We start from the raw sequence: 25,362 nt of genomic DNA, 5'->3' as shown, positions 1-25,362 counted from the left end.
GTGGGAGGTATAGTGCCCCATAGTAGGTGTCTGGTATCAGTGGGAGGTATAGTGCCCCATAGTAGGTGTCTGGTATCAGTGGGAGGTATAGTGCCCCATAGTAGGTGTCTGGTATCAGTGGGAGCTACTGATGGCACTGGCTGGGTGACAAGGGGTGATCAGAAGGGCAACCAATGGTGTGACAGACCCAAATGGGACGGGGGCTTTTGGAGGAGACTGCAGGATAGCCTCTTGCCCACTGACCATGTAGACTACAACCGCCAACATCCCTGTGATCTGAGGCCATGGAAGGAAGATCCCTTTCCACACTAAAGAATTCCCAGTCCGGTCTTACCTTGTCAACATTTGACTGATGGAAGGATAAGACTATACCTCCCTGGTGTGGGGAACGGCTCTCGTCACCAGAACAACGTGTCCTACACCGAGGGGTCGCCGGCCGGCATTCCACACTTCAATCCCAAACCCCGAGACATCAAAACTCGGAAGATTTCCGCAGGCCAAGTGGAGCTTTCTTCTCTATTTTTGGTTCCAGATTTCCACATCTCCTTACGCTCTCAGACCTCTTCACCCCATCAGCCCCTGGCTGCTTTGGCACCTCACTGTTTTATAGGGGGGGGATGGGGGTCCCAACCCACACCTGAATAGCAAAAAGAGTGGGGTCATCCCTAAAGGAGACCTACCCCCTGTGTACAAACCAGCATGTGATTATGTGCGCCAGCAACCACGGAAAATCAAATATTAAGTTGAGTCCTCAATCGGTCACCTTGGGGTCTCGGTGCAGCGATAAGCCACCGTCCAATCTCCTGAATCCGCATTGCTGTCCTTCCCTAATGTACTAAGTGATAAGTATACACTATATTACCAAAAGTATTGGGACGCCCGCCTTTACACACACATGAACTTTAATGGCATCCCAGTCTTAGTCCGGAGGTTTCAATATTGAGTTGGCTTCGCCCTTTGCGGCTATAACAGCTTCACCTCTTCTGGGAAGGCCGTCCACAAGGTTTAGGAGATGTGTCTATGGGAATGTTTGACCATTCTTCCAGAAGAGCCTTTGTGAGGTCAGGCACTGATGTTGGACGAGAAGGCCTGGATCGCAGTCTCTAGTCTAATTCATCCCAAACATGTTCTATTGAGTTGAGGTCAAAAGGCCAGTCAAGTTCTTCCACCACAAACTCGCTCATCCATGTCTTTATGGACCTTGCTTTTGTACGCTGGTGCGCAGTCATGTTGGAACAGGAAGGGGCCGTCCCCAAACTGTTCCCACAAAGTTGGGAGCATGAAAAATTGTCCAAAATGTGTTGGTGTGCTGACGCCTTAAGAGTTCCCTTCACTGGAACTAAGGGGCCAAGCACAACCCCCTGAAAAACAACCCCCACACCATGATCCCCCCTTCACCAAATGATTTTGACCAGTGCACAAAGCAAGGTCCATAAAGACATGGATGAGCGAGTTTGGGGTGGAGGAACTTGACTGGCCTGCACAGAGTCCTGACCTCAACCCCCCCCCCCCCATAGAACACCTTTGGGAGGAAGGTGTCCCAATACTTTTGGTAACATAGTGTACCATCCAGCTCCACCACATAAAGGAATGCAGCTGCATTGCAGAGTCCTTACAGAAACGTTTAGAATTATAATTATCCAAAAGTGATAATCACATTTAATTATCACTTCAAAAATAAAATAATCATAGAGGAGGAGTTCATCTTCCATCCCATAAATATACAGTGTGTGTAAATACATCATTATCTCCATGTTAAGTTCTCCAGAAAACCCAATGAGATGTAAGACACAAGTGTTGTACTTATGTGGTGGGGTGATGGGGGTCATCACATAAAAAGGGGGGGGGGGGGGTTGGGCAACCTGCAGAAAGAAATGATAGTTCCCAGCATGCTTTGCCATGCGGCAGCTGTTGAGGCCTGGTAGGAGTTGTCATAGGTCAGCAGCCTGGGGAACTACTTTGTTCTCTCTGAATGGAGTTGCAGTTCAGTGAGTAAAATAAGTATTTATTAAGCGCCACCAGTGCCACAAATCAGTGCCAGTGATGAGTGCCCACCACTGCCCACAAGTGCCACCAATCAGTAACGCCAATCAGTGCAGGCTATCAGTCCCGCCTATCAGTGCTGTCCATAACTGCCCATCGCTGCTGTCTATCAGTGCCCATCAGTGTCAACCATCAGTGCCACCTATCAGTGCCCATAAGTGCTGCCTCACCAGCACACATAAGAAAAGGAGAAAAATTACTTAACCGCTTGCCGACCGCCTCACGCCCATATACGTCAGCAGAAGGGCTCGTACAGGCAGAATCACGTACCTGTACATTGCCCTTTAAGAGGCGGCCAGCAGGCGAGCGCGTGCCCATGGCAAGCTCTGTGAGTTGGATTGCGGGTCCCGCGGACTCGATTGCTGCAGGGATACCCGCAATCGTCCCACTGGGAGGAAGAACAGGGATATGCTAATGTAAACAAGCATCTCCCCGTTCTGCCTAGTGACAGTGTCACTGATCTCTGCTCCCTGTGATCGGGAGCAGAGATCGGTGACGTGTCACACACAGCCACGCCACCCCCATACTAATGGGTGTCATTGATGGGCACTTAAGGGCACTGATGATCAGGCACTAATGGGCACTGATTGGCAACACTGATGAGCAATGATGATTTGGAGCAGAGATCAGTGTCACACAGAGCCACGCCACCCTATAGTTAGAAACACGCTCCTAGCACACACTTAACCCCTACACTGCCCCCTAGTGGTTAACCCTTTCACTGCCAGTGTCATTTACATAGGAATCAGTGCATTTGTATAGCACCGATTGCTGTATAAATGACAATGGTCTCAAAAATGTGTCAAAAATGTCCGATGTGTCCGCCATAATGTCACAATCATGATAAAAAAATTAAAATTATAAAAATACCATAAAACTATTCCCTATTTTGTAAATGCTATAACTTTTGTGCAGACCAACCAATAATCGCTTATTGCGATTTTTTTTTTACCAAAAATATGTAGAAGAATACGTATCGGCCTAAACTGAGGGAAAAAATAGCTTTTTTATATATTTTTGGGGATATTTATTATAGCAAAAAGTAAAAAATAATGCGTTTTTTTCATAATTGTCTGTTTTTTTCTTGTTTATAGCGCAGAAAATAAAAACCGCAGAGGTGATCAAATACCACCAAAAGAAAGCTCTATTTGTGCGGGAAAAAAAGCGTACATTTTGTTTGGGAGCCACGTCACATGACCGCGCAATTGTCAGTTAAAGCGTCGCAGTGCCGAATCGCAAAAAGTGCTCTGGTCAGGAAGGGGGTAAATTCAAATTTTTTCACCTTTTTTTTATTTTTTAGTAAAAAAAAAAAAAATGTTCTTAGAAGCGATCGACATAAACATTGAGATGGAATAGGATAGTAACTCAGCATAGGCAGTATTCACAGGATCTCAAATTCATAGAAAAATTAATCGGTTACATTAGCATTAGGTGGTTGGTAGCTGGTGATCCAAGACTAATTCATTTTATGAAGGTGAGCCGATCAACTGAGTCTGTGGACAGAAAGAAAGAATGCTGGATGCAGAACAGGCCAGTAGCTCAATTGCATATTGTGCAAGATCTAGCCAGTGAGCCATCCTCATGACCCAGTAACCCAGTGGATTTTCAGTTGGAAAGGTCTCCAAGTCTGATCTTGCCCCTAGGTATTCCTGCACCATGTAAATCAGACGCTGGCGATGGTTGATGGAACCGATCATACCTTGGGGCTGCGGACTAAAAAATTGTCTGAACGCATCGGTCAGATGGCCAGTTTCTCCAGCGCTCTTTCTGTGACTGACCGAAGCCTCAGCAACACATAGTCCAGGAGGACCAGGAAATTGTAACTTCCCAGGCTCTGGAAACGCGTTGCACAAACCTTTCTGCAAGGCCTCCCGAAGATGTTTAATCCTCTGTTCCCTCTGTGAAGGCTGGATAAGTTCTGCAACCTTACCCTTGTAACGTGGATCAAGAAGGGTTGCCAGCCAGTACTGATCCCTCTCCTTGATACCACAAATCCTAGGGTCCTTTCACAGACTTTGCAGGATCAGGGAGGCCCTGCAGTGAAGGTTTGCTGAGGCAATCGAACCAGAGTCCCCTGGGTCACTAAGGATGACATGATCCACTGCCGCCTCCTCCCAGCCATGTGCAAGTGTGAGTTTCTGGGGACTGAAAACGATCCCTTGAAGACTGCTGCTGATGCTGAGTCTTAGGCTCCACCTCCATGCTGACACAATCCTCTTCCTGTGTGATCGGTGGGCCTGCAGGAATACTGTCTGGATAAAGGGGGCCTTGAGAGGCAAGGAAGTCCTCCTCTTCATCCCTCGGTTCTGCCTCAAGTGCCCTGTCCATTATTCCACGCAACGTGTGCTCAACAAGAAGACAAGAGGGACAGTATCACTGATGCATGCACTGTCACTGCTCACCATCCTCATGACCTCCTCAAATGGTGACAGGACAGTGCATGCATCCTTGATCAGTAGCCTCTGGCGTGGCAAAAAAAATCCAAGCTCCCCTGACCCTGTCCTGGTGCCATACTCACACAGGTACTCGTTGATGGCATGTGGTGTCCAAGCGGCTGCTGTTTTGGCCACGCTTGATCCCCTTCAGACATATGTTGCTAACAGCAACGGTGCGATCTGCTGCACACGTGTCAAAAAAGGCCCACACCGTGGGGAGTCAACAGCGTCCTGCACATTCGGAGCCTTGTGGTTTGATGCAGTCGGGTGGATGCCCTTAAGCTAGCCCCTGGAGGGCATCCTGCCTCATTGGAGATGTGCCTCCTCCTCTCTTCTATCAGGCACCCACGTAGAGTCAGTGACCTCATAATCTCCTCTCTCCTCATCACTGGAGCAAACTTGGCAGTATGCTGCAGCTGAGAGAACATGACTGCCAGTTTCTTGTCCTTCTTGGGCACCCCTTCTCTCTGGGCTCATGTTACTGCCTCCATCCTCAACCTGGGAACCATCATCACCAGCCTTCAAAACGCTGTGCATCCTCCTGCAGCATGTACCCGACACTGTGGTCGAAGAGTTCGGGGGACTCCTCCATGCATGATGGTGGGGCTAGGGAAGGAGTGACTGATGACATTAAGATGATGGCAGCTGCATTGGCAGACAAACTACTCTGAGCCCGGGTTACAGAGGATGAGGAGGATGAGGACGGCTTAGTTATCCACTCTACCAACTCTTCTGCATGTTGTAGACCAACACGGCCAACTGCCGAGAAAAAAAAGGCAAGCACGGCCATGTGCTGAGGATGCACCATGTCCATGACCAGCACTGTTGGCTGTAGACACAGAGCCTGCTTGCCCTCTTTTAGTGGCCTGTGAATGTCTGCCTCTCCTTCGTGGCCTTTCAGACATGCTGTAACATTTTATTAGCAAAACACCGCCTGAAGTTTACTAGAAAAATTACACCAGGAATGGCCTGCAGTCAGATATAGGCTTGGCTAGACTGGAATGCAGTGGATATATATATGTAGGAGACTGTATATATATTTTTTATACGCTGCAGCTCACTGAATCACCTGCCTGCAAGAAGTATATTAGAAACAGTACACCAGGAACGGCCTGCAGTGAGATATAGCTGAAATGGAAACAGTGGATGTATAATATATATATATACATATATATTAAATACACGGCAGCTATATATATATATCTCACACACACACAAGACTGACTGTATATACATATTAAATATACTGCAGCTAACTGAATCACCTGCCTGCCTGAAGTATAAAGTATATTAGAAACAGTACACCAGGAACGGCCTGCAGTCAGATCTAGTTAAACCGGATACAGTATATATATATATATATATATATATATATATATATATATAGTTACATAGTTACATAGTTAGTAAGGTTGAATAAAGACACAAGTCCATCCAGTTCAACCTGAGTGAGTGTCTACAATTATCCCTATCCCTGTACATTGCCCACTCACATCAGTCCCTACCCTCAAGGAGCCCACAATCCAAGGTCCCCATTCATATACTAGGGACAATTTTGGACAGAAGCCAATTAACCTACCTGCATGTCTTTGGAGTGTGGGAGGAAACCCACGCAAGCACATGGAGATCATGCAAACTCCAGGCAGGTAGTGTCGTGGTTGGGATTTGAACCAGCAACCCTTCTTACTGCTAGGTGAGAGTGCTAACCACTACACCACTGTGCTGCTACATATATACACACACACACACACACACACACACACACACACACACACACACACACACACACACACACACACACACACACACACACACACACACACACACACACACACTAAATACACTGCAGCTAACTAAATCACCTGCCTGCTCAATCTAAATGAAATGACACTCTCTCTCGGTCAATGCCAGCAACACACTACACAGGGCCAACGTGCAGGCAGCCTTATATAGTGTGGGGCATGGACTTAACCCCCTCTTAGCTGATGGCACTGTGACTGGCCAAAGTATGCGGGTCATAGTGCATGCTTGGCCAATCATCAGACAGCAATGCACTGCAGTGTCGCAGTGCATTATGGAGAGTGACCCGCCGCTCGAATTTAGTGTGAACGCCCCATAATGTTCGTATTTCGACAAACGATTGAACAGCCAATGTTCGAGTCGAACTCATGTTCGACCCAAACATAAAGCTCATCTTTAATGGAGACATGGATGGATGGGGGGAGTGGAAGGATTGATGGATAGAGATATGGATGGAGAAGGAGGATGGATGGATAAGGACATTGGTTGGTGGTCGGATAGTAGAAGGATGGATGAAGACATGGATGAATGGATGGATGGAGACATGGATTGATGGGGGATTGTGCTTTGAACATTAAACATCCAAATTGAGTTAAATAGCGTTTTCATTTTTTGATGCTCAGATAAAAATTTGTTCCACTTTAGGCCCGGTTCACACCGCTGCGGGGGGAGATCCGGATGTGATTCGCATAGCAAATCACATCCGATCTCCGTAGCGATGCGAGTTCAGCCATACAGATAGTATGGCTGAATTCGCAGCGCTCCCGCAGCAAACTCGCACAGGACCCTTTTTTGGGTCCGCAACAGAATCGGATCGCATGGGGGTTCACACCATGCGATCCGATTCCTGTGCGAGTCGGCAGATCGCACTGCGATATGCCGACGGATCTGGGGGTGTCATTAACATAACATTGACACTCCCAGCCGTCCGCATAGGGCAGTGTGAACTGCCGGCGGGAGGTGTGCGATGCGGGTAAACACCGCGGATTCGCGGCGTTCCCGCATCGCTATAGTGTGAACCCGGCCTTAATGCCGTTGTTGTTGTTGTTGTTGGTTTTCGTTTCTGCAGCAGAAAGCCGATACTAGTGTACACGCCGTTATTCTACCAATGTGCAGTTTATGTACCTCATACAATGCGCTAAACCATTGGTCATCACACCAATAGATGTTCTTCTAGAAGAGAACATTGTCCCGTACTTACAGTCAGTGATTTCAATACTTATCTAATACCCATACTGCATTGCAGCCTTTGCTGGCGGGAACGGCCTTCAGATAATCCGCCATAATGCAAAACGCAATCTCATTCTTCTAGGTACATGAGAACACAATGCTGCATTCAAAGAACAAATATATATTTTATTTCTTCGGTAACTCTCACACCTTCTGTCAAGGAGAATGGTGGGATGGGATCTAATGGCCGTGTCCTTTAATTCTTTGTACTAAAACTGCTGGAACACAAAGGGAAGGCAATCTCATTACAAAGCAGAAATCTTTTTTTTCTCGGATACACTGAGAGCTCGTCGCCTGAACCCGATACTAAATGAGAATTCCATGTTCCCCTCTAAATGGAGTTTCTCAAAACGCCGGCCCTTTACCCTAAATCACCGCGGCCTCGCTACGCCACTTCTCCCCGCCACGTTTTATGATGCTCCAGCATATCACTTCCCTATTTTATATACTGTGCTGTTATAAAGTAATGGTTCTTTCATCTGCATTTTATCTCTAAGTAGTAAATTTTAATAGTTACTTAGGTCTACGGCACTCATGGAACTTTTAGCGCCGTGTGCATCGGATACACTATAAAGATTAATGCCTGAGAATTTACATTGTTATAATGCCTCTCTCACTTTTCATGGCACCCTGAAGTTCCATTTTACACTTGGAAATAGGAGGAAAATTTGGTCTAGTAATGGCAGAATTTTTGCAAACTATGGGAAAAGCAGGTCAATTTATCATAGGCTTGGCCTAGGCAGTGGCAGAGAATTATGTGGCCGCGGCTCTGAGGTATTGGTGTTTGTAGCACATTATTCTCTTGCTGGGCTGCTTTCCAGTTGAGAAGACTTTTTATGTTGTCCTTTAACAATGAGCAAAGAGCAACCACAATGTACAGTGTGCGAAAAAAATCCAAAGCCAACCACCAAAGTGATACTTTACTACGTTCAGATCACTTTAGACATGTCTAAAGGGCAAACTTTTTTGCATTTTTATTGCCTTCTGTGTCCAATTGGACAACCCAATAGATGTGTGGTGCAGACCCCTAACAGGTCCTGCAGATTTGTCCCAGGTTCTCTTTCCAAGTTGGAGTAAGGGCTATCAGGCACACCAGTCACGCAACTCACTAATGATTTACTAACTGCAAAAACCAATGGCCACTACTCCATACTCATACTAATAGACCTTTATGTGATCTTTGATACTGTTGACCATCCCCTCCTCCTCCAAAAAATTGCCACTCTCTTGGCCTTCAAGACTGTTCTCTCCTGGTTCTCCTCCTACCTATCACAGCGCTCCTTCATTGCAACCTAAAACTCTGTCTCCTCCTCTCCACTTCCTCTTTCCATGGGGGGGGGGTTCCTTCAAGGTTCTGTCCTTGGACCCCTTCTCTTTTCTATCCTCTCTTGGTCAGTTAATAAACTCCCATGGCTTCCACCGCCATCTCTATGCTCATGACACCAAAATCTCTGTACTCCTTCCTTCACCCCTTCAGTCTCCTCTCACGTTACTAACTTATTAACTGACATACCAGCATGGATGTCACACCACTTCCTCAAACTCAGTCTTTCTAAAACTGAGCTCATTAATATTCCCTCCTGCCCATGGCCCCCTCTCCTGATGTCTCCATCAGCATTAATAATACAACCATCAGTCACTTCGCTCACGCTAGGGTACTAGGTGTAATCCTGGACTCTGACCTCTCCTTTCAGCCCCAAATCTGATCGCTGTCCAAATCTTGCAGACTTCACCTCTGTAACATCTCTAAAATACATCCCTTTTTAACTGTAGAAACACTAAGCAACTTATTCACTCCTTCATTATCTCTCGCCTTGACTATTGTAACTTCCTCCTCATTGGCCTACCTCTCCACAAGCTATCCTTTTATTCAGTCCATCATGAATGCTGCTGCTAGACTCCTCCACCTTACCAACCATTCAGTGTCCTCCACCCCTCTCTGCCAATCCCTCCACTGGTCTCCATTCACTGTCCTCCACCCCTCTCTGCCAATCTCTCCACTGGCCTACATTCAGTGTCCTCCACCCCTCTCTGCCAATCCCTCCACTGGTCTCTTTTCAGTGTCCTCCACCCCTCTCTGCAAATCCTTCCACTGGCCTCCATTCAGTGTCCTCCACCCCTCTCTACCAATCTCTCCACTGGCCTCCATTCAGTGTCCTCCACCCCTCTCTGCCATTCCCTCCACTGGTCTCTTTTCAGTGTCCTCCACCCCTCTCTGCAAATCCTTCCACTGGCCTCCATTCAGTGTCCTCCACCCCTCTCTACCAATCCCTCCACTGGCCTCCATTCAGTGTCCTCCACCCCTCTCTGCCATTCCCTCCACTGGCCTCCATTCAGTGTCCTCCACCCCTCTCTACCAATCCCTCCACTGACCTCCATTCAGTGTCCTCCACCCCTCTCTACCAATCTCTCCACTGGCCTCCATTCAGTGTCCTCCACCCCTCTCTACCAATCCCTCCACTGGTCTCCATTCAGTGTCCTCCGCCCCTATCTGCCATTCCCTCCACTGGTCTCCATTCATTGTCCTCCACCTCTCTCTACCAATCCCTCCACTGACCTCCATTCAGTGTCCTCCACCCCTCTCTGCCAATCCCTCCACTGGCTTCCATTCAGTGTCCCCCATCCCTCTCTACCAATCCCTCCACTGACCTCCATTCAGTGTCCCCCATCCCTCTCTACCAATCCCTCCACTGGCCTCCATTCAGTGTCCTCCACCCCTCTCTACCAATCCCTCCACTGACCTCCATTCAGTGTCCTCCACCCCTCTGTGCCAATCCCTCCACTGACCTCCATTCAATGTCCTCCACCCCTCTCTGCCAATCCCTCCACTGGTCTACATTCAGTGTCCTCCGCCCCTCTCTGCCATTCCCTCCACTGGTCTCCATTCATTGTCCTCCACCTCTCTCTGCCAATCCCTCCACTGGCTTGTGCTTGCCAAAAGAATAAAAGTCAAAACATTAACCATAACATACAAAGTCATTTACAACTCTGCCCCTAGCTACATCACCTTGTCTCCAAATATCACCCAAACCGTCCTCTCTGCTCCTCCCGAGACCACCTGCTCTCCAACTCCCTTGTTTCCTCCTCCCATAGTCATCTCCGGGCCTTCTCCAGAGCCTCTCCTATCTGCTGGAGCTCCCTACCTCAATCTGTCACGCTTATCTCCTACTCTTTCCACTTTTAGTCGATCCCTGAAAACTCGTCTTTTCATGAAGGCCTATCCTGCCTTCAGCTAACAACCGAATCTTCTATTTCTCCCATCAGTTCATCCCTCACAGTTATTACCTTTTGTTCCACCAGCCCCTCCCTATTAGATTGTCAGCTCCCAGGAACAGGGCCTCTCCTAACCCTCTTGTTCTAAATTGTATTGTTCCTGTACTGTCTGCCCTTATATTGGAATGCGCTGCCAAAATGTTTGGTGCTATATAAATCCTGTATAATAATAATAATAATAATAATGACCAGGTAAGGAATGTCTTTTTTTTTTTAAGTTGAACTTGGTTGGGGTGCAGGGTGAGCTTTGGGATCCTCCAAATTTAAACATAAATCTTTTTTTTTTTTTAAAGGTGTATCAGAATAGGTACAATACCTGACAGTACAGAGTCGAAAAATGAAAACATAACATAGAAATTAGAAAGTAGTTATCAATGACACATCGTTGCAGCAGATATAGTTTACAGAGATGGTCGAAAAGGATATTCAAATCTAAACAAAACTCGCTTCATCTTAAATCAATAATGCATAAACTGAGGTTGTGGCAACAAATGGTATGCATACATACATTAGGGGGGGATTCGAGGGGGATGGTCGGAAGGTAAAGGGGGGAAGAACAGGTAGGAGAGAGGGAATGAGAGGGGAGGGTGATGCCCTCCAGCGGGAGGGGGGAGAAGGGGAAGACGAGGAACTCGGAAATCTAGGAGACCTTAAAGAGGGATTCCGCCAAAAAAAAAATATTAAAAGCCAGCAGCTATAAATACTACAGCTGCTGACTTTTAATAAATGGACACTCACCTGTCCCGGGTTCCAGCGATGCTGGCAGCCGAGGCCGATCGACCGCTCGGGCCTCGGCTGCTGCTGCCACCATTCTAGGTGAGGGGATCAGGAAGTGAAGCGAATCGGCTTCACTTCCCGGTTCCCTACTGCGCATGCGCGAGCCGCGCCGCGCAATAGGAAATCTCCGCGCTGTCACTGGGACCCGTGTGTGTCCCAGCAGACAGCGCGGCAGGACAGGAAATGGCGTAGACTCCCGTGGGAGTCTATGCCCGGAAGTGGGTGAAAATACCTGTCTTTGACAGGTATCTCCACCCCCTCCCCCCTGAAAGGTGTCAATTGTGACACCGGAGGGGGGGGGGTTCCGATCAGCGGAGGTTCCACTTTAGGGTGGAATCCCGCTTTAAGCTCCTAAACTGCATTTAGACATCCGATCCATATACTTTTGGGATACTCTAAATTTAGTACACAGAATAACAGAGGACATTATTTGCCCTGACTACACTCTTCAGGATAATTCCCCTCTTGGCAGACAATAGAACAAGCATCTCAGGGACTCCAAGCACATGAAAGCCCCCAATTCAGCAAAACTGGCGCAGATGCTCAAAGGGTTAGAACAGCAAACAGTCACTAGGATCCTACACACGGGCCTATACTCACACTGTCCCCGTATACTTTGATGCCTCATTTCAATACAGACACATCTCCTTTGAACTCCCAGGCCAGTTAAATTGGCTCCAGTTCCTCTTAGAAAATAGCCCTTCTGCCCTCTGGCTCCCACTGAGCTTGAACCTCAATGAACTCCTGCAGACTTCGGCTACTCTGCTCAGAAGGGCAGCAAACTATCAGGCTGGGGAGTACTCCTCCTGGACAAGAACCCTGCTGCTCCAGGCCCCAGAATATTTTTACTCTTCTCAGCCATCTACTTGGCATTCTCCCCCCAGGAATTTGGCTGAGACAATGTGACTATTGAGGCCTCGGGTCTGCCTCTTCCAACTGACTACATTCTAGAATCCACTAGAAGGAAGGGGAAAATAATTTAAGCTGAAGCCAATGAGACCCCGAACTAGGGTTGCCAACTCATCCCTTTGTAGCACTAACCCACAAAGGAGCTGCTGGTTAGATTTGGGCTTACCGTTACCTTCTGTTTTCCTCATTGCATATCTAGGGGTGTCCCGTGGTAAATGGCCCAGTAACTTGAGAGACTGACAACAAATCCACTTGAATGGATTTTATTTGAAAAACGTAGACAATGAACAGTCTCTTAATTGGGATCAGAGGGTTGGAAAGGAAAGTTCAGGTACTCTTAGTGTCAAAGTCAGTAATAAAGAACTTGCTTACTTTGACTGCATCCAGAGAATAGCCAATCACAACTGGATGATCACTCATGTTGGACAGTCCCTCTCTCACAAGGCCTAGCAGCAATGGCGTAACTAGAACCTTCAGGGCCCCGATGCAAGAAACCATGAAGGGCCCCCCTGAACCCCAGCCAGGGCCCTTCCCTCAAAGTCCGGCGGTGGAACTCCAGGGCGTGGTCACAGGTATGACCTTTGTGAGCCCTGTAGTTCCACCACGGGCATCAGTAGTTTTTTTTTATTATTTTTTATTTTTATTTTTAGATGCCCCATCTGGCTGGGGAGAACCGACAACGGACTGAGCTGCAATGCATGGAGCAGGAGAGGGGTACTCTGAGGAGCAAGCCGAGGACACAAGTCATGCGGGGAATGCACAACTAAAGAGCAGCCAGTGCGATAGTCGAGCATGGAGCTCTGCTAGTCACCCTCCACCTCCAGCCACCCGTGTGCATGGTGCACTGGTACCCCTAGCTGCTTATGCTGCTGCCGACCATATATAGAGGGGGCTGCATGGGCCCCCTGCAGCACAGGGCCCGGTTGCGGTCGCGACTGCTGCACCCCCTATAGTTACGCCCCTGCCTAGCAGCCAACAAGGTGCTTAAATCAGGAACAAGTCTCTGCCACAGACATTGTTGTAGAACATGTAGGGAAACTTTAGCTTTAAAACACTCGTAGGATACCTGGATCTTTCAGCCAGCTTGGCGATATCCACAAGACCGGATTCTCTCGGTTACTTCAGCCCTTCCAGGCTCTTACTAAGAAACCAACCCGTACGTGGTGTTCTTCTGAAGAGTCCTCCCCTGGAATGCTTGAAGTACTCTGGGTCTCTCCCGAACCGGAGACGGCACCCAACTGCCTCAGAATCCTTCTTCTAGTTTCCCGGCCTCGGGCTAGCCAGCCCCGAGACATCAAAGTCGGGTGCATCCGCACCCCAGGCCATAGCCTTCCTGGGGGCTGGTCAGGAGGACCAGGACCATGAAGTCAGTACATCATTCTGGACCGGAACCCTGAACCATGTGATGTCCGCATCTTAAGTACCCTCTCCCAGAAAGCACAGCGAGAGTGCCCCTCTTACTGGGCGAGCACAGAGAGAGAGTAAATTAAGCACCTAACCAGACCATAGTTCCATGCCTGCCAGAAGAGACAGTGCCCCCCTGTGGCCAGGCTGAATGTCTCACAGTCCAGTCAGACTGATGCCGAAATCTAATTTAGATAATTGTACCCAAACCAAACTGCAGTTTAGGCAACTTTAACTTTTGAAAAAACGCATGGCGCATGCTCTTCAGGAGCCACCTCTGCACCTTTAAACCTGGACACATATTAATTACACGGGTTCTGTGGCTGATTAAGGTGGTAATTAAACTCATGTGGTGCCTTATCTGCATTCAATCAGCCTCAGAACCCGTGTAATTCATATGTGTTTGGGTTTAAAGGGACGAGGTGGCAACTCTACCCGGAACAGCCAAAAATAATCACACGCCGATCCAAAGATTACAGATGAGCCAAAAAAAATAGATTTACCTGAGCCTATCTAGCAACGTACTCTAGGAGAGTGCTACAGATACAACATAAAGTGGAGAAATTATCTCCAAAATGGGGGAGGAAATCTCTTAAGCGGTATGGAAGAATGGTCCTTATTTCTCATCAGAGGTGAGTAAAAGGAAAAAAATGTACCTGCAATTGTGGTTAATAGGAGGAAGAAATGTCCTCACATTGGTGTAAATTGGAGAAATAATATATGGGGGGAAGCTTGGGACTTCTCATGGATCTGCACGCTCTGTGGGGCTTTGAGGGTGGAGAGGAGCCCTGGGGCAGAGTTAGGGTAAGGGGCTAGGGGCTGTGAGGGCTCTGCAAGTAGGCACAGTGGGGCGATGGGGCTGCTGTGGATGGCGGTGGGGGGAGGGGGGCATTGTGAGAAGAAGATGGGCTCAATGGAGAAAGCACTGCGGATGGCTGAGGGCACTACACTGTATGGCAGGGGTCTCCAAACTATGGCCCTCCAGTTGTTCAGGAACTACAATTCCCATCATGCCCAGTCATGTCTGTGAATGTCAGAGTTTTGCAATGCCTTATGGGACGTGTCGTTCCTCAACAGCTGGAGGGCCGTAGTTTGGAGATCCCTGCTTGTAGGGGGTTGTAGTAGAAGAAGGTTGAACAGAACTTTAAGGGGACAGCGAGAACAGAGATTGCTACCCCCACTCCACACATACACCATTTAGAGCTGTTGTCAAACCGGTGTTGGTTGGTCACCAGCAGGGCTGTTGATAAGGCAGGACAACTGGCCCTCCTGTAGGGGGCCCGAGCCTCATCAGTCCAGAACGGGGCCCTGGCACCTGCAGGAGAGGAGAGCCAGTATAAATACTGCTGAATCTCTCCAGTGAGGAAAGGGACATTGAAGCAGAGCTCCACCCAAAAGTGGAAGCTCCGCTTATCTACTTCCTTCCCCCCTCCGGTGCCACATTCGCTACCTTTTGGGGGAGGGGGAACGGATACCTGTCAAGGGCACTGCCCATGTAAGGGCACTGCAGCGACTTGCGTCATTTGTGGCCCCTCCTCCTCCCCCCGATGCCTTCTGGAAGACACACACAGGTCCCACAAGACAGTGGGACCATTCAGAAAGCACAGCGAGAATTGCGCATGTGCAGTACGAAACAGGCGGTGAGGCTGCAAGTCTTCACTTCCTGTTTCCCTTAGTAAGGATGCCGGAGCCTGCACCCAGAGCGGGTGGACAGGTTGGCTCCGACATCGAGGGCTCCCTGGACAGGTAAGTGTCCTTATATTAGAAGTCAGCAGCTCCAGTATTTGCAGCTGCTGACTTTATTTATTTTTTTAATACAGCCTGGAACTCCGCTTTAACCTTTCCCCAGCCTGTCTGGTGTGTTCCTTGGCCTTCATGGTGCTGGTTGTTCACTAAGGTTCCCTAACAAACCTCTGAGGGCTTCACAGAACAGCTGTATTTAGCTTAAGTATTGAGATTGTATTGAGATAAAATGACACACAGGTGGACTCTATTTACTAATTAGGTGACTTCTGAAGGCAATTGGCTCCACTAGATTTTAGTTAGGAGTATCAGAGTAAAGGGGGCTGAATACAAATACCCCTCCTCCTCCACAGACACTTTTCACATATTTATTTGTATCATTTATCATTTTCCTTCCACTTCACAATTATGTGTCACTTTGTGTTGGTCCATCACATAAAATCCCAATAAAAATACATTTTCGTTTTTGGGTGTAACATGACAAAATGTGAAAAATGTCAAGGGGTATGAATACTTTTTCAAGGCGCTGTTTGTACCGACTTAGGTATTCGGTTAAATCAACAAATACATAGTTTAGGTAGTCATATATTCTACTTTTGTTTTGAGGATCACATCTATGTGCATATTGTTCATGTTACACTCGAAGAGGGGAAAGAGAGAGGGAAAAAAAAAAGGAGAAGAAGAAGGGAAGTAATAAGGGGACTACCAAGGGGGGAGTAGGTGGGCACCATAGTTAGAAAACATTTGTTTGCCTGGATACTCCACCATGGCTGGTTAGCAGGGCAAGACTTAGGGTGGTGGGGGCCCCTGGGCTTGAGTCACTTTTGGGCCCTACCGTCTATAAATTACCGTATTTATCAGCGTACAACACACGCCGGCGTATAACATGCACCGCAAGTTTAGGAGGGAATTTTAAGGAAAAAAACTTTTAGGAGGGAAGTTTAAGGGAACAAAACTTACATTTAAATGCCCATCAATACAGCCTCATCAGTGTCCATCTGCAGCCTTGCCCATCCATCTGCAGCCTTGTCCAGTGTCATTTGCAGCCTTGTCATTGCAGTCTTGAAGTTTAAAAATGGCGCCACCAAGATACAGAGTCCTGTGTGTCTTGGCGGCTCTTGCCGGCTCTCGGGGGGCTCTTGACGGCTCTCAGGTTCTCTTGACGGCTCTCGGGTCCTCTCGGTGGCTCTCGGGTCCTCCAAGCGGAACCGAGATTAGCCGAGAGTACTCGGCTCGGCTCACAGTCACGCCCAGTCCCTGTGTTAAGTCCATCATAGGGCGGGACTGTGAGCGGAGCTGAGCCGAGTGCATTTGGCTATGTATCTCTGCGGGGCCCCCTATTGGGCGGGGCCCATGGGCTTGAGCCCAGTCAAGCCCAATGGTAAGTCCTGCCCTGCTGGTTAGGGACAGGGGCGTAACTATAGGGGGTGCAGCAGTCACAGCCGCAACTGGGCCCTGTGCTGCAGGGGGCCCATGCAGCCCCCTCTACATATGGCCGGCAGCAGCATAAGCAGCTAGGGGTACCAGTGCACCATGCACACGGGTGGCTGGAGGTGGAGGGTGACTAGCAGAGCTCCATGCTCGACTATCGCACTGGCTGCTCTTTAGTTGTGCATTCCCCCCATGACCTGTGTCCTCGGCCGGCTCCTCAGAGTACCCCTCTCCTGCTCCATGCATTGCCGCTCAGTCCGATGTCTGTTCTCCCCAGCCAGATTCCCGCCCACCCCGAGTCCGGCCCACACTGCACTGCATACTTCTCCCGGGTAAACAAACTTTAAAGGGGTTGTAAAGGTAAATGTTTTTTTCACCTTAATGCATTCTACGCATTAAGGTGAAAAAACATCTGACAGTGTCTGCGCCCCCAGCCCCCCCCCCGTTTTACTTACCTCACCCCTCGAAAGTCCCACGCTCGTCCCCCGACGTCCTTTCCACCGTTCAGCCTGGCCGCTGATTGGCTGGAGTGGATGGATGGAAAGCAGCGCAGCCATTGGCTCGCGCTGCTGTCAATCACATCCACTGACGCGGAGCGCCGGGGGGGGGGGGGGCGGGGCCGTGTGATACAGCGAGCGGCTATAGCCACCGGCTGTATCACGGGAGCGCGCCCGCAGATGCTTCTCACCATGCGAGGGAGCTCGCATGAACGTGAGAAGTACCTGCGGGAGGAAGCAGAGACAGACGCCGAGGGACCCCAGAAGAGGAGGATCGGGGCCACCCTGTGCAAAATGAGCTGCACAGTGGAGGGAAGTATAACATGTTTGTTATTTAAAAAAAAATAATAATTCACTTTACAACCCCTTTAAGCACACAGATGTAGTGCAGCCCTATGAGAGCCCCCCCCGGAGGACACTGCAGGCTTGTCTGCCAGCCCCCCTCCTCCCCCGTCATACACAGATGATTGAAGGTCTTTCTGGGAGATATGCTGATCACCCGTCCAGCACACTGGATGGAGCCCAGGCCAACATGGATGAGTGCGCGGCCTACAGCTTGGTCATGGTGAGTGAGAGGACCCCATCCCCCACACACCATTACATACCCCCTCCATCTCCCCCTGGGGACAGGGACCCCTCCTCCCCTGGGGACAGGGACCCTCACCTCCCCTGGGGACAGGGACCCCCATCTCCCCCTGGGGACAGGGACCCCTTCTCATGTGGGGACAGGGACCCTCACCTCCCCTGGGGACAGGGACCCACATCTCCCCTGAGGACAGGGACCCCTTCTCACCTGGGGGCACTAACTTCATCTGCCCTGGAGAAAAGGACCTCATCTCTTCCCGGGGACGGGGACCCCATCCTGCCTAGGGACAGTCCCCCAATGGGGCACCTAAATTTTTTTTTTTAAAAACTAATAAAAAAAACTACTAATACCAGTGGTGGAACTACAGGCCTCACAAAGGGTGACCACGCCCTGGAGTTCCACCGCCGGACTCGGAGGGAAGGGCCCTGGCTGGGGTTCAGGGGGGTCCTTCGTGGTTTCTTGCATCGGGGGCCCTGGAGGTTCTAGTTACACCACTGGTTAGGTACGGTGACCACATTCCCTTTAGCCCAGGTCAGGTCCGACTCAGAGACCTCTAAATACCAGTTGCTAGGGGGGTCCCTCGTAATGTGCCTTCTTCATTGCCCGGGCTGGTGACATCACTTCCCCTCGCGCCGCACATTAACCTGGGACCTGTCACGTGTCCCAGGTGACTGTACGGCGTATCACGGCGCCCTGCGCCGCTCGCGCATGCGCAGTGGGTGCCCGGCTGTGGCTTCACAGTATGCATGACGGCGCCGCGAGCGGAGCGGGGAGCGAGAGGGGGGGGGGCTTCGTTCCCCCGCATCGCTGGACCCTGGGGCAGGTAAGTGTCCGATTATTAAAAGCCAGCAGCTGCAGTATTTGTAGCTGCTGGCTTTTAATTTTTTTTTTTTAGGGGGCCCCCGCTTTAATAAACAACCATTTTACGTAACCTAAATGCTTTTGAAAAGTTGTCGTTACATTGTTACCAATGATATAAACACACAGAGATTTCCGGGGGGGGGGGGGGGGGGGTTGTAGGTGGCTCACCAGACCTTTTTTGTTGTTGGGGCTCATAGCAGCCCCCAATCATATCCTGTATAATAGATGATATCAGTCCATGTCAGGGCTCCACCTGTAGCCGATGCGGGGCCCATCACGGGAGGTTATTTACACCGTGGTGGGGGCAGGGAATGCGATTTCAATTTGCAGTATTTCACTTCCAGTTTTATTTCCAGAAACGGAAGCAGATTTTTACTTACCGTTATCTCTTCTATTCTTATATATCTCTGACATATATAGTTTAATGATTTGTGCCTTCAATTCCCTTTACGTTTCTGTTCTTATAGAGATGGAAGTGGATGAAATTGCTATTTTATTTACAGTAGAGTCCTAAAAAAAAAAACTTTTACGGCTCTATAATGCAAAGATGGTTTCCATTACCGGAGAGAAGAGCGTGAAGATGGGAGCTCCTCGCACTAACTTTACTTTTTATTCTTTATACCCTCTTATCGGTTCCTTTCTTCTCCAGTAGCTGTTCTTTACTTTGTAATGAGAACGAATACAGCGGAACCTCAGACTGCGAGGAGCGCGGTTTACGTTGCGCTTCCCAATACGAGACGTTTTGTTTTTTTCACTTTGCGAGCGTTTGTCTCTCAAGACGAGCAGTATTCAAGTCTCTGGGGTGTGCAGTACCGCATTTGGCCACAGGTGCGGGGTGGTGTCGATGATGCTCGGAAACTGGGAGACACTCAGAGACACTAGGAGATGCTCTGAGATGATCTAAGATACTAGGTGACACTAGGAGGCACTCAGAGATGCTCTGAGATGCTCAGAGACACTTGGCGATGCTCAGAGATGCTCAGAGACACTCTAACATACTAGGAGACACTCTGAGATGCTCTGAGACACTCAGAGACACTTGGCGATGCTCAGAGATGCTCGGAGACACTAGAAGATGCTCAGAGACACTCTAACATACTAGGAGACACTCGGAGATGCTCTGAGATGCTCAGAGACACACAGAAACACTCTGTTTACCGAGTGTCTCTGAGCATCTCTGAGACACTCTCAGAGACACTCAGTGATGCTCTGAGATGCTCTAAGATACTAGGAGACACTTGGAGATGCTCTGAGACGCTCAGAGACACTTGGCGATGCTCAGAGATGCTCGGAGACACTAGAAGATGCTCAGAGACACTCTAACATACTAGGAGACACTCTGAGATGCTCTGAGACGCTCAGAGACACTTGGCGATGCTCAGAGATGCTCGGAGACACTAGAAGATGCTCAGAGACACTCTAACATACTAGGAGACACTCTGAGATGCTCTGAGACGCTCAGAGACACTTGGCGATGCTCAGAGATGCTCGGAGACACTAGAAGATGCTCAGAGACACTCTAACATACTAGGAGACACTCGGAGATGCTCTGAGATGCTCGGAGACACACAGAAACACTCTGTTTACCGAGTGTCTCTGAGCATCTCTGAGACACTCTCAGAGACACTCAGTGATGCTCTGAGATGCTCTAAGATACTAGGAGACACTTGGAGATGCTCTGAGAAGCTCTGAGACACTCGGAGACATTAGGAGATGCTCTGAGATGCTCTTAGATACTAGGAGACACTCAAAGATGCTCTGAGATGCTGGGAGACACTAGGAGATACTCTGAGATGCTCTAAGATATTAGGAGACATTGGAGATGCTCTGAGACACTATGAGACACTCGGAGACATTAGGAGATGCTCTAAGATACTAGGAGACACTAGGAGACACTCAAAGATGCTTTGAGATGCTGGGAGACACTAGGAGATACTAAGAGATGCTCTAAGATATTAGGAGACATTGGAGATGCTCTGAGACACTCGGAGATGCTCAGAGACGCTCTAAGATACTAGGAGACACTTGGAGATGCTCTGAGAAGCTCTGAGACACTCGGAGACATTAGGAGATGCTCTGAGATGCTCTTAGATACTAGGAGACACTCAAAGATGCTCTGAGATGCTGGGAGACACTAGGAGATACTCGGAGATGCTCTAAGATATTAGGAGACATTGGAGATGCTCTGAGACACTCTGAGACACTCGGAGACATTAGGAGATGCTCTAAGATACTAGGAGACACTAGGAGACACTCAAAGATGCTTTGAGATGCTGGGAGACACTAGGAGATACTAGGAGATGCTCTAAGATATTAGGAGACATTGGAGATGCTCTGAGACACTCTGAGATGCTCAGAGACGCTCTAAGATACTAGGAGACATTTGGAGATGCTCTGAGATGCTCTGAGACACTAGGAGACACTCAGAGACACTAGGAGACACTCAAAGACACTTGTAGATGCTCAGGGATGCCCAGGGACACTAGGAGACGCTCAGAGATGCTCGGAGACACTGGGAGACAATCAGAGATACTCAGAGATGCTCGGAGACACTAGGAGATTCTCTAACATACTAGGAGACACTCAGGGATGCTCTGAGATGCTCGGAGACACTAGGAGATGCTCAAAGATGCTAGGAGATGCTTTGAGATGCTTAGAGACACTCGGAGATGCTCTGAGATGCTCGGAGACACACAGAAACACTCGGAAACACTCTGTTCACCAAGTGTCTCTGAGCATCTCTGAGTGTGTCCCAGTGACTCTGACGCCCCTGCCCCTCTGGTCCCAAGCAGTACTGCATAGACAAGCAGTGGCCATGGAACCGATTAACAGACTTTCCATTATTTCCTATGGGGAAACTCGCTTTGATATACAAGTGCTTTGGATTACAAGAATTCCTCTGGAACGAATTATACTCGTAATCCACTGTATTAGTAATTCTATGGAGGGTTCATACTTCACTGCAGCAGCTACTCTTCAACCTTTAATAAACAATGCCAACCACCCCAATTAATATTTAACTATAGGTTTCTCTCACTGGTGGAAGTGCTAACTCCCCCCATGAAAAGTGATCCAAGGTGGGTCACTTTTAAGAGGGCAGCGAAAGGAGGTTGTGTTCATAAGGCAATACTCTTATAAGAGAAACTCTGCATGTAGTGTTAAAGTACATATTCACCCTAAAGAGCATGTTGGGTGGCCATGTCTCCTCCCCCCTCCCTTACAGGTTTTTTTTTTACTTTACTCATTCTGAAAAACAGAACTTCTGCAAATCTTACCATAATTCTTGCCATAATATTTCTCCCCATCCCCCTGCATAGGCACAGGGCTCGTGTGCCGAGAGAGGCCTGCGCATGCCCGGGGGCCCCCAGGCATCTGTGAAGGTGCGAGGTTTCCTGCGCATATGGAATGACTGCGACCAGGGAAGTCTGAAAACGTCTCTGTCTATGCAAATGTGCAGCCAATCACCTGTGTGTGCTGACGGGCTCTTCCAAGACTATTTGAACAGGATGAGGGGAAGGGCCTGTACACCTGTATAAGACTGAAGGGGAGGAGCCTGTACAACTGTATAAGACTGAAGGGGAGGAGCCTGTACAACTGTACAAGACTGAAGGGGAGGAGCCTGTACAACTGTACAAGACTGAAGGGGAGGGGCCAATACACCTGTATAAGACTGAATGGGAGGAGCCTGTACACCTGTATACGACTGAAGGGGAGGAGCCTGTACACCTGTATACGACTGAAGGGGAGGAGCCTGTACACCTGTGTAAGACTGAAGGGGAGGAGCCAATACACCTGTGTAAGACTGAAGGGGGGCGCCTGTACACATGTGTAAGACTGAAGGGGAGGAGCTTGTACACATGTGTAAGACTGAAGGGGAGGAGCTTGTACAACTGTATACGACTGAAGGGGAGGAGCCAATACATCTGTATAAGACTGAAGGGGAGGAGCCTGTACACATGTGTAAGACTGAAGGGGAGGAGCTTGTACACATGTGTAAGACTGAAGGGGAGGGGCCTGTACACCTGTGTAAGACTGAAGGGGAGGAGCCTGTACACCTGTGTAAGACTGAAGGGGAGGAGCCTGTACACATGTGTAAGACTGAAGGGGAGTAGCCTGTACACCCGTGTAAGACTGAAGGGGAGGAGCCTGTACACATGTGTAAGACTGAAGGGGAGGAGCCTGTACACATGTGTAAGACTGAAGGGGAGGAGCCTGTACACCTGTGTACAACTGGAGGGGAGGGGCCTGTACACCTGTGTAAGACTGAAGGGGAGGAGCCTGTGCACCTGTGTGAGACTGAAGGGGAGGGGCCTGTACACCTGTGTAAGACAGGAGGGGAGGGGCGGAGGGACGATTTAACTCTCCAGTATCCACCACAAGCAGATCATTATAAGACAAGGTGACTCTTTAAAAAAAGTTGCTGGATTTGCTGACAGCTTTTTCCGTGTCGGGTTTCCAGTGGCGGGGAGACTCCTGGCAGCAGACATTTAATAATCATTATGGCCGCACATCTGATAGCCTCCCAGCAGCTCTAAACGCATTAGCTATTAATCAATGTGTTAAATAAGTAAAGAAAAAAAAAAAAAAAAGCTCAGATTGTTGTTGCCGCGTCTGCCGGAGAGATCTAAAGTGGGAAGAGTAAGTGGTGTCATACCTGACATGCAGTAAATGGTTTGATCCTCCAGAGGAACGGCGGGATGTCGAGAACTGAAATCTGGATGCTGAAGGTATTCCCCTTGAAATGAAGCAACTTTGGTTCTTCCAGGATCTGTCCTCCTTGATGTCGCTCGTCGGCCAGAACTTCCTGCGGAGAGGAGAAGGAGGAAAATCAATAAGAGGATGAGCCCGCCGAGGGCGATCGAAGGTGGCCGAGCGCCATTCTGAATAATGTCGTCCTCCCTGGCAGGCTGGATTGAAATCATCATAAAAATGCATTTTAAAGAGAAAAGAATAACGCGATTAGCGTCGGGCCCGGCCGCACAGAACCCGCCTGTCATTTAGCGGGAATGGAATGGCGGCGCAAATGCTAATAACAAACATATTACCAATATTTCACCGCGCCGCGGCCAAATCAAGTGACAAGAGCTTATACTGTAATAAAAACAAATGCCGACCCGTTTCTTCTTCGCCGCCCGCCATCGATCTTCTATGGATGAAGATTACGGGCCCATTCACAGCAGAAGCTGCATGTTCACCGCGCATGCAAAAAATGCGCATTTGATGTGCGTTTTTACATGCATTCGGGGGCGGCTAATTCTGGGGGAGGCCGTCATATGAAGCCCTCCCGTGGTCGTGCCCGCCGCGCAGCCGCAGCGGAGCGACGCGCTCTGTGATCAGTGTCCGGAGGACATTGCTGACCACAGATTAAGGTAAAGAGCCAATCAGCGGCTCTTTACCACGTAATCCGCTGTGTCCAATCAGAGCTGATTATGGATCGTTTATTTTTATATAATAAACGTACCGTCAATCCTACAAGCGCGACTTTGTTATTAATCAGAAAGATACAAATAAAATATATGAAATCTTATTTTTTTAACCACTTAAGGACCGAGCCACTTTCTGAGATTTGTTGTTTACAAGTTAAAAACAGGGTTTGTTTTTTTTTTGCTCGAAAATTACTTAGAACCCCCCAAACAAATAGAATAAAATGGAGGTCGTTGCAATACTTTCTGTCACACCGTATTTGCGCAGCGGCCTTACAAACGCACTTTTTTTTGGAAAAAAATACAATTTTTTGAATGAAAAAAAAAAAGACATTAAAATTGAATTAAAAAATATTTTTTTTTCAAACACCCTAGAGAATAAAATGGCGGTTGTTGCAATACTTTCTATCGCGCCGTATTTGCGCAGCGGTCTTACAAGCGCACTTTTTTGGGGGAAAAAATACACTTTTTTTTAATAAAAAAATAAGACAGACAACATTAAAATTGAATTAAAAAAGATTTTTTTTCGAACCCCCCCAGAGAATAAAATGGAGGTTGTTGCAATACTTTCTACCGCGCCGTATTTGCGCAGCGGCCTTGCAAACGCACTTTTTTTTGGAAAAAAATACACTTTTTTTGAATGAAAAAAAAAAAGACATTAAAATTGAATTAAAAAATATATTTTTTTCAAACACCCTAGAGAATAAAATGGCGGTTGTTGCAATACTTTCTATCGCGCTGTATTTGCGCAGCGGTCTTACAAGCACACTTTTTTGGGGAAAAAAATACACTTTTTTTTAATTAAAAAATAAGACAACATTAAAATTTAATAAAAAAGATTTTTTTTCGAATCCCCCTAGAGAATAAAATGGAGGTTGTTGCAATAATTTCTATCATGCCGTAATTTGCGCAGCACAAGCGCACTTTTTTTGGAAAAAAAAATACACATT

At 48.4% G+C, this 25,362-nt stretch overlaps 1 protein-coding gene across 1 annotated transcript in view; it reads right to left on the bottom strand.

The window, feature by feature from the left end:
- UNC5D (unc-5 netrin receptor D) overlaps window positions 1–25,362 on the bottom strand; it is a 1,128,748-nt gene that overhangs the window by 121,948 nt on the left and 981,438 nt on the right. The window contains 1 exon segment of the mRNA XM_077484820.1: window positions 23,644–23,793. Coding sequence (XP_077340946.1) covers window positions 23,644–23,793 — 150 coding nt within the window.

The sequence above is a fragment of the Lithobates pipiens genome, unplaced genomic scaffold, assembly GCF_037356315.1.
Source record: "Lithobates pipiens isolate NorthernLeopardFrog02 unplaced genomic scaffold, aLitPip1_a1.2 Scaffold_162, whole genome shotgun sequence".
Lineage (NCBI taxonomy): Eukaryota > Metazoa > Chordata > Amphibia > Anura > Ranidae > Lithobates > Lithobates pipiens.
This window is presented reverse-complemented; position numbering and strand designations above follow the sequence as displayed.